Below are 14219 nucleotides of genomic sequence, written 5' to 3' on the forward strand. Positions count from 1 at the left end.
GTGCTTTTATAAACAAATATGACTAACTGACTGACTGACTAAATAAACATATCAGTAAACCACCAAGGAATGGTTGAAAAGAAAGAAATTGATATTTTTGGAATGGCCAAGACAAAGCAAGTCTCCGAATCCCAAATGCTGTAGGGGGATGTGAAACAGACAAAAATGCACCTGAAACAATTCTGCATGAAAGAGTGGGGAAACACTGTCCCCTAGTTGATGTCAAGAGACTGGTAGAGAGAGTTATAGGAAATGCCTACTTGAAGTTGTTTCTGCAAATAGGTGCAATACCAGCTGTCAGAGCCAAGGTTGTACACACATTTTCCACAGACAGAAATGATAGATCTGTTCATTTTTGGCTGAAAAAATTATCGCAAAGTCAAATTTTCATTTTTTTCTCAGTTGTATTACCTTTATCTAAAAATATTATTTAAATGAAGACCAAATCTTGACATGCCCACATGTTATAAAATAAAGAGAAATAAATAAATCCCTTAGTCAGCATTTCTATTTCTCCAAATAACTTTTACTCTAAAATCAGCTGTAACAAAGAGAAACGCAAACACAATATCTACAAGGAAAAAGTCTGTTTTTGAGCATGTTAACATTTCTGTACTTACCTTCATAGGTAATTCTGTCACCATATTCACAATTCCATCTCCACTCGCAGCAAAATGGAAACCTTCAGAAACACGAATTCTATAAAAATATTTAAAACATTTTGGAATTAAAAAAAATAGTAATAATTTAAAAAGTAGACATAGCCACACTCCAGCATATAGGAACAGTACATTGTGCTTGATGCAATATATGGGGAATAGCAAATTATTCATATAAAAACATTGATTAAAGAAAAAAAAAAGTTATTAATGTGAACAATTTTCAGGCAGTCAAAAATAAAACAGCCCAACTGCAGGTCAATTATATTTGCATTTTAGCATTGTATAACTCATTCAAATTAAAAGTACATTGGCTTCTGTAATTCTATATCCATGTAATGACTGTCAATCAATGACTGCAGTCTATGAAATCTTTATCTCCACATTAATATATGTACGCTTGACATTTAACAATATTGATACTATAAACTTATGAACCTACATAATTATGAACTAAAAGTAATTTTAGAACATATAAAAATTAGCAAATCTTACTCTGACAGTACAGAAAGGATCTGTGCCACAGCAGGTAATGGAAGAGGAGGACCAACACCTGAGTGCACTGTCCATATCCAACGTTGGTGGAAGAAATAACGTGAAAGAGATGCCAGAGTGGAGGATGCTGTGCGTCCAGCTGCAAAGGTAAGAGGTGCCGGCACTGCAGATGTATGTGCCAAACTCTCCATATTCAAAATAAATGAAATCCTATAATCTGAAGGAAGCTTTTCATACCTGAAATAAGAAGATGGCAAATGATTCAGTAGCTTAATGGAAGCATAGTGATTGGTACTCATTAGATCTTACATTATATTGACAAAGAATTACTTTTGTGTATGCACTTCAAATAGCCCAATAATTGCACTTCTGTACAAATTAGAATGTTATCAGAGTCAACCAAAATGAAGTGAAATTACTGAAAAGTCCAGGACCATTAAAAATCCACAACCTATTTTTTATATAACAGTTTACATAAATACAGCAATATATAGATATAGTAAATAAATACACCAAAATCTATAAATAGATTAAAAAAACAGTACACACCAAAATATATATATTAAAAAACAGTACTCTCATGCAAGTTTAAAAAGCTAGGGCAAAAATATTTAAAAACTGATCAGTTGATGCTGACCTAAAAAGAAAGTAGACTATTCCACAGTTTAGGAGAAGCTACTGCAAAGGCTCAGTCACCTCTTTGCTTGAATCTAAACCTCGGTACGACCAGTAACTTCTGGTCAGATGTCCTAATGAGGGGGCTAAACCATTCAGAGACTTAAAAACAGACAAAATATTAAACTAAATCCTGTAGTGAACATGAAGCTAGTAAAGAGAAGCTAAAATCGGTATGTGATTATGTTTTTGTGTGCCCATTAGGAGCCTGGCCACAGCGTTCTGCTTGAAGTTGAAGATAGCAATGGATAACCGATCAAATACACTGTAAAATAAGTTGCAATAATCAAGTTGAGAAAAGACAAAAGCATGAATTAGTTTTTGAAAATCATCTCTAGTAACCTGAGCTGACAGAAACAGGTTTTACAATGGATTTAATTTGTTTTTTCAGATTTGAGGGCATTATCAAAAATCACACCGAGATTGTTTGCAAAGGGTTTACAGTAAGTTGTCAAAGGGCCTAGTTTACATGTAGGAGCACAAGTATGACCATAAGGTCCAAACACAAAAAATGTTTTTTTTTTCATTTTCATTTAAACTAAGAATATTTAGTGGCATCCATATTTTAATGTCTTCCAGACATTCCAGTCATGGTTTAAGAGAATTTAGCTTGCTCTGTTTCACTGGAATATATATCATCTGTGTAACAATGAAAAGAAATATGATTTTTTTTTTTTTTTAAAAATGGATGCTAAGGGCAACATGTACATGAAAAAAGAATAAACTCAAGAATACATCCTTGAAGGACACCACAGGTGATAGAGGCCAAGGAAGAGGAGTAACTGCCCGGGCTGACTTAAAAAGCTTCTGCCTGAACCATTCCAAAGCAGCTCCTTGGATACGCACATACTGCTCAGGATGGGCGAGAAGGATGTCATGATCAACTGTATCAAATGCTGCAGTTAGATCTAAAAAAAACAAGATATCCATATCCCCACTTATTAACACTTGAATCCCTAAAGCATACAACAAAAGTCATGATGCCGGGCCACCTTAAATTCCATTGCACTTCTTCATCAGCGTCTTTGTTTTGCAAACGTGTCAATCAATACTGGCAGCAGGCAGCCTGATATCCCAACGCAGCTGAAGTCTGAAAAAATTTCACCAGGTGCTAGACTCAAATCAAATGTATGTTTTTATTATGTAATAGTAATAATAAAAGCAGCTCACTACTGAAAACGGAAAGAACCCAGACTCAACCCCACCAACTTCTTGATTACAAGGCAGCATTTCTTACCTCTGCTCCAGCTAAGCACACATTTTTCACCATTGTGTCAATTGATTTTTGGGCTGAGGTTTTTAATCATTGACAGTAACATGTAAATTGAATGATTTCTTTTTCTTTGGTGATATTCTTGAATAAAAGTATATTTGTTTTGTTATACCTTTTGGAAAAGTGTTTATTTTATATTTGGACTTTAGTCTTCACACATTATACACTTCACACCAGCATTTTGTCAATTACTACTATAAGATGAAAAAAGTTTCTGTTTTATTTATGTGTTCAACATTTCTTGCCTTGCATTTCCTGTCATCCTACATTTACCCAGATCATTGTAGACACGGAACACACATGAAATGTATGTATTCCAAATAATGATATATTATTTACACTATATAATTCCAGACACCTAACTCTTAGATGAAGAGCTAGAAGAACTTTGTATCCGACTTCAGCAGCGTCCGTGGGGGATGGGATAGCAGGGTGCTTGCTGTTTGTGCTGACTGATACATTTGCAAAACAAATGCACTGATGAAGAGGTGTAAAGGAATTTAAGGTGCCCCGACATTATGACTTTTTTTGTAAGCTTCAGGAATTCTAGTGTTAATGAGAGATCATTTAGAACCCTTAAAAGTACCTACTCTGTGCTACAGTGTGCCTGAAAACCAGACAAATATTTTAAAAATGCCATTTTCATTCAAAAGGTTTATAATTGTGGAAAGACAACTTTCTTTAGAATTTTAGAAAGAAAAGGCAACTTGGAGATAGATCTGAAGATTGAAAAGTCTGTAAAATCCAGATTACTTTTTTTTATTTTCTTTTAAAGGCTGCACCACAGCATGTTTAAAATAGCATGGGACTGAACCAGTCTCTAGACAACTATTTATAATGTCCAAAATGCTGGACCCAACCAGGAAGACAAGAGGAAACAATATCTAGTGGAGAAGTTGTGGGTATGAGGTGACTTATTACTTCTGTCAAAAAATTGAGCGAAACAGAGAGGGGGAGAACATGCAAACGCTACATGTACAATAGCCAACACATAATTCAAATCTATGAAGCAGGACCTGTGAAGCAGAACCACTAACTACCATAATGCCATATCTTCCTAAAGTAAATCCCGAAAAAAAAAAAAACTTGCCTGATGAGGAGCTTTTCCAGTGGTTTATGGAGTACCACAACACATGGTCTGTCTGACAACGCTGGCTGGGACTGGGACAGAGGAGGGGATTTAGATGGTGAGGTATTGCCCAGAATTTTTCTTTTTACTTTTGGTGTTGCTTCTTTGCTCTGCACACGTTGAGGGAATCGTAGTTGCAGAATTCTTTCCCGTAGTTCATCCACAATCTAAAAATGAATGTAAAATGTGGGAATTTAAAATTTAAACAGCACAAGGTACCAAGTGTTTATCTTATTCAGAGTAATAACATGCTCAATCTCCTATTGAACCTTAACAGCAACTTTATCATTCATAAATATTATCCACAAGCTAAAGTGTACCATTTTAGGAGCTTTCTAGGCTGAAAATTCTTTGGTTCTAAACAGGAAAGAGAAGCCCGACCAGGGCACCACTAAAAACTGTAAAGAGGGGAGAAGTGTTAGTAGGGTGATTGACTATGCTTCTCCTCTCATCTGGTCGTTAATAAAATGTGTATCGTTCTCTAAATAATCTCAGTATCTCTAATAATCTCAATAATAAGCTCAGTTATCCATTTGTCCCCTCCTACCATATATTGGTCAGAAATTACATCACTGCTTTCCTAATTTCTTTGGAATGGCTAGAGACCCCTGTATTAAGCATGCTGAATCTTTAACTTCGGATTCACTTGAAATGGTTTTTAAATTTAAATTTTTTACAGATACTTCATTCATCATTTCTGCTTTTGGTAAAAAAAATATATTTTATTATAAAATAATATTAAGTCTACATTATATTATTAAAATATCTCTGGATAAAATTATAATTATACCTTATTTCTGAGAAGAGCAGGAGTCCCAATAGGAAAGCCAAGCCTTAGCACCATGCATGGAGCTTTTGAAATCAAACGAACAAGGTAAAAAGATGTGGGTGGATGATCTGAGGCACTGTGTGAGCAATACAAGAAAAGAAAGTTTAAATTAATTTATGTTTATTAACAAAAGGTTCTGTAATCAGAAATACAAACAAGTTAAAATGCTTACCTGTAAATCAGTTTAATGTAGGAATAGCCTTCTACAAGGACAAAACTGCTCCAGTCTCTAAGCAAGGAGGTAAGTGCAGAATGTGAAATCCGGCACTGGATTGTGCTATAGTGGCCATTGTTTCCAGGTGTGTGCAAGTGTTTAGGAACAGGGCTGTGAAAATAGAAGTTAATTATTTGACAGTACAATGAAATGTATCTATTTTTGGCAAATCAGGAGAAAAAAGAAGCAATGCTCTGTTGCTATAATTTTAATAAATTTAAAGATGTGTAAATTATTCTGTGCAAATACCATATAGGAAGTAGAAATACATCATTGTGAAAAAGAAGTAAAAATGAAGAAATCAACTCTAGTTTGATATAGCCTTAACAGGACTTAGCAGGAATCCTGTAAGCAATTAAAAGGCATAGCCTATGTCTAAATTCAAAGTGGTTTCAATGGGATGCCTAAAGGTACACACAGACAGATCGATCTTTTGGCATTTTACAGAAGCCCTTTAGATAAATAAAAGTATAGAAAAGTATATAGAAGATTAATATATATATATATATAACGTCTATGCATGGAAGTGTGTGTGTGTGTCCGTCTCTCTGGCCCGGAAGTGAGAGGTGGAGTCGGGGTAAGAGCTCCACTTCCAAGGAAACAGAAACTCACTTAGCCGCTAATACATAAATGAGTTGAGCACATCGGCAAAACAGTATCCCTTTTACTTTCCTCCTTCCACTAATACACAAGCGATCTGGGCACGTCAGCAAAACAAAACCTCTGAAGAAAGACAAAGTTGCTTAGCTGCTAATGCACAAGCGATGCGAGCACATCGGCGAAACAAAACCTCCTAGGAGAGAGACGCCCAGAATAGTTCCTTTCAATTAACCTGACATCACTACATTTTAATTTTTTTTCTGATGATTTCAGTAGTTTCTAGGACCCTGGGCCTTTTACAGCATATAAAAAGAAAGAAAAACTTGAATGATTTGAGTCTCTGTTGTTAATGCATTTTGCAGATGACCTTTACTTATACAAAGGTACAAGGGAGGCATGGGAAATTGAACTAGAGAAGTGGAGAGATTTTCTAAAGTGGCATGAAATTAAGATAAGCAGATAATAAAAAAAAAAAAATTCCACAACTATAGTGAAGTGGTTAAAAATGGAAAAGAAAAACTGGGAGAAGATGAGTTACAAAAATTGGAGTTCTTTTGGTAACTCGGATTATTGACTCAAAGAGACAAAGGTCAAGATGGCTGGACACAGAATATGATGGAAAAGAGAGACACACCTCCACTGTAGCAATCCTATATACTAGAAAAACCACAGACAAAAAAGAAGATTGTTTATACTACATGGCTATATGTATATAGAAAATAATGACCTATCTATAGTATATACAGTCATGTACAAACCTACGGCCCCATTTGGGACCAGCGATTTGGCATTATGTCAAATTGTCTGTTGAAAAGTGTAAAGGTCATAGCAATTGAGGCTCTGTGAGTCTGGCATGGGTTACCGTCAACTTTAACTGCTGGTACGGAGTAACAAAATTTATTATTTGAATCTTGGCAGCCTTTTTTACAGGGTGCCATGCAGCACTTTCCAACTGCTGCTCAGTTGTTATCATATCACTCCCCAACTCATGCAGCAGTAAGGTGGTGCTGCACAGCTGTGCTCCAAGTACCTCAAGGGGAACCACTTGCTGTTCATGTGTTGGTGCTTCACGATGATCAAACAATACTTAATCAGAACCCCTGACACTGACACTTGTCATTTATGTGTTGGTGCTTAGTAAAGTTCATTTCATCTGGGGGGAAGTCATTGTTTACTTTGTTGTATACTTAGTACAACATCATTTTGCAACCTTCCAACACATTTTATACAGATACAGGTCACACTCACCACATGCAGGTTATTCTTCACACATCTATGTCTTTTATGCACTCATATCAGACAAACAATGCATTGGCTGCTGCATGACCAAGCATCTAACTCTTCCATGTCTCCTGACCCTTTATTTACTACCATAACTCTGGTTGTTCCAGCATTTAGCTTAACAATTCCAAACCGACTTTCCAGTTCAGAATCCTCTTAAAATTCTGCTTCAACTTTTGACATCAAAACAAGTTCATCAGTATACAAGTGCTCTCATTGTATTCAATCATGCACTTCTCTGGTCACCACTTCTATCACAATCACAAAAAGCAATGGACTCAGAATAAATCACTGGCACAGCCTCATTTTTGCTATTCATATCTTCTATAATGATATCAGCACCATATTATGTCAAGACCCACCATACCACCTTATGTGGTACCCCTCTCAAATACATTCTGTAGATCTACAAATGCATAATGTAACTTCTTTCCAAAAACTGCATCTGTTGTTCCCTTTTAGGGCATAAAACCAAACTGTACTTCACTAATCTTCACTTGATTCCTGATTCTTTTTTCTACCACTATTTCAATTACCATATTATCTTCTTATCTTCAAATAACCTACACTCCAGTGAATCACCCTTTGCTTTGTATACTGGAATTACTCTTCATCCAATTAAAATACAGTTCATTGTTAAGTCTTCAGCCAAAACAAGAAAGACTCTCACTTCTTAAGGGAACATTCCTTCATTATCTTTCAATAATTAATTGCCACTTGCCTTTAAATACTTTAAATTTAATGGTTGACTGTACTGTAATATCACTGAAGTTAACAAGATGTTTTCTGGAAAAGTTAGTAATAGTCTGTCTCCTTTAACAGGTTTCATCACTTCACATTAGAGAAGCAATCACACTACACATCTTTTCACTAAACATATTTTTTATTGGTATAAAACACATTATATACTGTGCCCAAAAAATACACTGTTATATCCCAAGCATGATACATCAGGAGCTTTGCACTTGTATTTAACAATGCCTAGGAGAAAATCTAACTATTACTGCTGTCCTGTAAAAATCACAGTGAAATTAATAAAATACAGTACACTGTACAAGTAAATGTTAATAACTACTCAAGTAAAATTAAATATAGTACTTACATGTCATGTTCCAATATGATAACTATTCGATGTATATGGAGCCATCTTTGCCAGAAATTTGCATCCATAGAAAGAACTGGTTTCCAATAAGAAGAAAACTGGGAGTGACTAGAGTCTTTGGTTCCACTGTGCTGGAGAGACAGTACCTAAAAATAAAAAACTTTTATTTCCCCTAACATGCTACACAAGTATGTTATGAACGTTACCATAACAACCAAGGCAAAATAAATAAATACTGATGAGTTTGCAACCTAAGTATTTAATAAGGTGGAATGCTGCATCTGAAATTAAAAATTAAAAATAAATAGCTATGAGCAATAATATTTTATGACCAAATATTATGAGCACGCACAAGTCTCTTCATTGGTTTAGTTATTATGCAACATTTCACATAATACAAACCCATTTTGACACAAGCACTATCAGCACAATACAATAACTTGTTTTGTTCATTTCCATGTTTGTTATTTTTGAAATCAGTATGGCTTTCTCTTTATATTACTCAATCACTGCTTTTTACAGCATTATTGACACAGTGAAGAATCTAGGATATCTAGAAAGTGGAAAAAAAACTTTAGTACTAGATATAAGACTGCTCTGATCGTGCCCTATGACCGGAGTTCAAAATGAATGTTTTATTTCAAAGACTGTAACTTAGATGCCCATGGTAGATGTGAATTGAACACCAGTTTCAATTGTGTTTCTTTACAAAAAAAAGTCTCTAAGAAAATTTAAGAATGGTCAATTGGGAGTGTGATCATTGATCAACTTTTTGTTATGAAAAGGAATGTGGTGGTCAAAAAAGAACATGCCTAATGTTCATCAAACTACACCAACAAGGTTATTTTTTTCACATTACTGTACATTTTATAAGTATCAAGCAAACTATCAACATTTTCAGTTATATCATGATACCTCCCATATTTAAACACATTTTAAAGGACACTACAAGCAGGCACCTTTTAAAATATAAATACAATGTGAACACTCATAAAATTATAATGGCTGGGGACTTTGTGTTTTTAAATCCAGACCTAGACCACAGGGGCGATGATGTCTAACACTGCAAAAACAATTACACAGTTTGTAATTGATCATAACTTGTCAGACCTCTGGAGATTTCTAAACCCAAACTCAAGAGCATATTCCTTGTACTCATCAGTGCATCACTGCAACTCAAAAACTGATTTTTTTTTTTTTTTTTTTTTTTTTTTTTTATATAGATAATAATTTTTTGCCTACAATTAAATCTTGTAAGTACGATGCTATTGTTATCTCCAATCACGCTCCTAGAGCTAATATCGCTATACCCCACATACTTATCTCACAGATAACATCTTAACCCACATTAATTTGCAGACAAGAACCGTACAGAATTTATATCCAAACATAGCGATTTTTTTTTTTAGAGACAAATACATCCTTGAGGTTTCTGCAGGAATACTCTGGGAAACTCTGAAAGCTTTCTTAAGAGTACAGATTATCTCATATCTTATCTACAAAAATAAACTGGAAACCAAGAAGGTATCACAGCTAATCAGTGAAATTTCCAGAATACATCAAGAACATTCCAGGTGTCCAAATGAAGCACTTCATAGGAAAAGACAGGTTCTGCATTCAGAAATCAACCTCTTGACAACTAATGAAACAGAACAACTCATTTTTAAATCAAGACACCATTACTATGAACACAGAGAGAAAGCTAATAAGATTTTAGCTCAACAAATCCACAAGAAGGAAGCTTTTAATGCAATCCCAGCAATTACCAACACAAATGGAGAAAAAAATCATTGATCATAAAAAAATAATGCACACATTTGGAGACTACTATAAATCCTTATATTCTACTGAGTTTAAAGAAGACAAGACACAACCTAATGCATTTCTGGACGCATTACAGATACCACAACTACATACTCTCAGTGCAGAGGAATTGGATAAACCTCTGGCACTATCAGAATTACTAGAAGTTATAAACTCACTTCAGAGTGGGAAAGCAGCAGGCCCCGATGGCTACCCTGTCGAACTTTATAAAAAATTCTCAATTAAGCTAGCCCCCCTTTTATCAGTAACATTTACAGAAGCTAGAGACAATAAAATTCTACCTCAAACTTTTCGTCAAGCTTTAATTAGCATCTTTCCTAAGCAAAGTAAGGACTTATAACAATGTGCACCACACAGACCAATCTCACTTTTGAATAATGATGTAAAGATACTCTCCCGAGTCCTAGTTCGAAGGATTGAGAAAGTGCCAAACCGGATTTATTAAAGGCAGACACTTAACTTCCAATCTTTGATGCCTGTTTAATGTGATATATTCACCCACAAAGTCAAACACCCCGAAGATATTATTATAGTTGGATGCAGAAGTGTGTTCTTTCCAGTGAATTCTCAAGCACACAATATTAGATTGGACACTTTCCCTTTTATCATTGCAGATCAGTTTAAATACCTATGGGTAAACAACACAAATAAACAAACTTCTTTATCAACAAAAGTTTGCTGTCTGCATGGAAAAAATTAAGCAAGAAGAATTAACATTATTAAGATGAATATTCTTCCTAAGCTTCTCTTTCTATTTCAAAACATTATAATATACATCTATAAATCGTTTTATAAGAAATTAGATTCAACCATAACTTCATTTATTTGGAATTCAAAACATCTAAGTATGCAAAGGGTGACCCTACAAAGACATAAAGAAAAAAGTGGCACAGCTTTACCTAACTTTCAATTTTATTACTGGGTGGCGAATATACAAGCTATAAAAACTTGGACATTTGACACCAATATATGAAGAGACACAGGCTTGGTCCGCAATAGAAATAAAATCCTGCACTACTTCTTTATATTCATTGCTTTGTACCCCAATAAGTACAAGTCATCGCAAATATACTAACAACCCAATAGTGCTTCACTCACTCAGAATACGGAACCACCTTTTTCCACCCTCTCAAACATACGCAGTTTTTAATATCTAGCTTAAAGTGGAGAAGGACAAACAAACTGTAATTGCCTTTACTTCACTATTGGCACTTAGACATATCTTGCTTAAAAGAAAAGAATGCTAATTCACCACCTTTAAGTCAGTGGATAACTGATGTTATATATTATCTAAAATTAGAAAAAATCTAATTCTCACTTAGAGGATCTGTGCAAAACTTTTTCAAAACTTGGCAAGATCTTATTAATAACATTTTAGAATAAGCATGTAAATTTAGGAAGTGGATTCTCTCCCCTCTTTTATTATTCTATTTATTTTTATTAATTTATTTACTTACATATTTTTACTATTATTAAAGTTTTACTCTGCTGACCTAGCTCTCTTTTTCATGGGTGGGGGCTGATTTGTTTCGAACATAGTTTTGTTAAACTTGACTTTCATGTATGGAATGTTATCTGATTTTAATAAAACATTATAAAAATAATAAAAGAAAATATATTAAAGTAACACAGATATGAAGACAGAATGTGTAGACCGTGTCTGGTAAAATAAATAATTGTGGAAGGGGCATCCCACTTCAACATATTGCTTGAAATCCAAACCAAAAAATGTCTACTTCAGTTTCAAAGGACTACATAAGTGTCTAGTAACTGATTTTCTGTAAATAGGTTGCAGATAGAGATTTTTTTCTCTTCTTTCATCAAATAAAGTTCCATTTGTCAATCAAGGTTTCTTCCTTGATACTTTGTAAACTATTGGTGATTAATTACTTATGAACATCATCTTAAATTAAGACAAGCAAACAGTAAACATTAGAGAGCAAATAATCTCTCCATTTCTAAAGAATGAAACATATATTGAAAACGTATGTAGTCTATTAAACACAGCATTCCTTGTACTTAATGTAAATAATGTTATTTTACAGTTAAGATAAAAAAAATGTATATACCGGTGTAGTAGATCCTGGAGGGATATAAAAGAGAGGAACACCATTCTTTGTGCTCTCAGGAATTGTGAAATGTTCAGGAATTGAGTTAAAAGACTGAAGGTGCACCAGCATCTGATCTGTCTGGTTTATGCTGTATAAAAACAAAAAAAAAATTAAACTGACAGCAAATAATTTAGATATAACATTTTGAATGCAAATGGCAATACAACAATAAATGAATAATAAACTATTCCTGTAATGATGACAGCTAACCTCTGCAAAGTGTTCCAGAACCGGCGAATAACAGAAGTCCTATAAGGGCTGGTAATAGGTTTTCTCATGGTACAACTAATATCGTGCAAGATGTCATAACTCCCCTCCATTGTTACCTCCACCCATGTAGTACGCTTTGATGGGTCCAGAGGCCAATGTGCTATTGCTACATATTCAATCCTCATATTATGCTTCCACAAAAGCACCAGCTTAACCTCTAATTGCGTGCCACCTTTCAAGAGAGAAAGAGAGAAATTACATTAATAAACTTCAAAGTTATTTAAAACACAAAGATGAATTACACATAAGGAATTTCTAAATCGATAAATTAATTCAAATTTACCTTACTTCACACATGAAAACAACAAACTGCAAGATTACATCTACTGCATGAAAGTGGTTAATTCTGCTTCCTGACAGTATCAGGAGAGCCGGTTCAAATCCCCACCATGGTCACTGTCTGTAAACAGTTTTCTCCACATTCAAAAGAAAATTTGAGACTCTAAATTCAATCATTGTATATGTAAGCATGTGTAAAAATGCCCTGTGATCGACTAGTGACCATCCCACTGTTGGTTCCTATCTTGGGCCTATAACGTTTGATATGCTCCTCAAGAAGCTGAATTTTTACATGCTACAAGTCATTTGCAACTTTTGTTAAAAACAGATTTTCATATATACATTCTTAGAAAAAAAAGTCAATGCACCAGAGATTATTTCAGATTTCTTCAAAGACACGTGAACAACTATCATAAAAATTAAAACACAACCAATAATTTTGGGCACCAATATACTGGGCCAATATTTGTTCTCAATATGCATAAGTTTTGGATAATGATACTGAAACTCTTCCAAGCAAAGCATTATATATTTTTATATTCCTAAAAGACATCAAACTGAAACAAGACTCTCCTTGACTTATATGCACAATGACGGTTCAACAAATTAGTTTAACATGGTAAACAATTCCATGTGCTTCAAAAATTCTTAACTTAGCCTACATTCATCATCTCCTCAACAAACAATAAGGCAGTTTTTAAAAAGGATGCATGAAAACATTAATTTACTTAGCATTATACTTAAAGTTCATAATTTTCCTATTAAAATGTTATATTTCATATTTTTTACATTTCCCCACTGCCAAAATTGCTGCAGCACAGCATACTCAAAGTGTTCACAAGGTTTTCAGCCTGTAACTAAGATTATCTTTGTTTCAAAAGTCAGGCGTTTATCCAGTTAAAAACAGCAGAAGTTTTGCTTTCAAGCGGTTATACATGTGTGCCACAGCGATTGCTTAATAGAGCGTTTAGACTGCAAGAGTTTACAGATAAGCATTCACCACTATTAAAGTGTCTGTTTCCTTCTCAAAATGACTGCAGGTCATTATTCAGTCTGATTTTTGAAATGCCTAGACTGACAGCTTTTGAAAAAGAAGAAGTTTGGCTTTCTAAATCATACAGACTTGCCTCCATACAATTGTGGAAAAAGCCAATTTGTATGTCAATAAGCATGCTCTAACCTGTTGTTTGTCGTCAACTCAATAGCATTTCTAAACTGTCAGTTCCTTTTCCTAAAATGCAACTCTAAACAGCACACATATATCACACTGGCTCAAGAGCAAGAAGTAAATTAAAAAAGCTTAGATTTAAGAAGGGCAGGCCGACATTTTCCATTGAATTGAAATAATCTGGTTAAGTTCATGAGCAAAAGTAAGATCTGAAAATTTTCAAACAATATGATTTATGATAGGTGCCCTTATGTTGTTTAAGTTATTAAAATGCATTTAAATGGAACTTATTTTGCAATGTTCACTCATC

General features: G+C 34.3%; 1 protein-coding gene across 4 annotated transcripts in view; it reads right to left on the reverse strand.

Annotated features, from left to right (window-relative positions):
* szt2 (SZT2 subunit of KICSTOR complex) overlaps positions 1 to 14219 on the reverse strand; it is a 382417-nt gene that overhangs the window by 305419 nt on the left and 62779 nt on the right. For all 4 annotated transcript variants that reach the window (XM_051933248.1, XM_051933246.1, XM_051933247.1 and 1 more), the window contains exons 10-17: positions 12403 to 12634; positions 12151 to 12280; positions 8258 to 8403; positions 5233 to 5385; positions 5022 to 5136; positions 4193 to 4398; positions 1155 to 1391; positions 621 to 699 (exon numbers count right to left, since the gene is read on the reverse strand). In XM_051933248.1, the coding sequence (XP_051789208.1) occupies positions 621 to 699; positions 1155 to 1391; positions 4193 to 4398; positions 5022 to 5136; positions 5233 to 5385; positions 8258 to 8403; positions 12151 to 12280; positions 12403 to 12634 (1298 nt within the window). The remainder of the gene's footprint in view (positions 1 to 620; positions 700 to 1154; positions 1392 to 4192; positions 4399 to 5021; positions 5137 to 5232; positions 5386 to 8257; positions 8404 to 12150; positions 12281 to 12402; positions 12635 to 14219) is intronic.

Source organism: Erpetoichthys calabaricus, chromosome 10, assembly GCF_900747795.2.
Source record: "Erpetoichthys calabaricus chromosome 10, fErpCal1.3, whole genome shotgun sequence".
Lineage (NCBI taxonomy): Eukaryota > Metazoa > Chordata > Cladistia > Polypteriformes > Polypteridae > Erpetoichthys > Erpetoichthys calabaricus.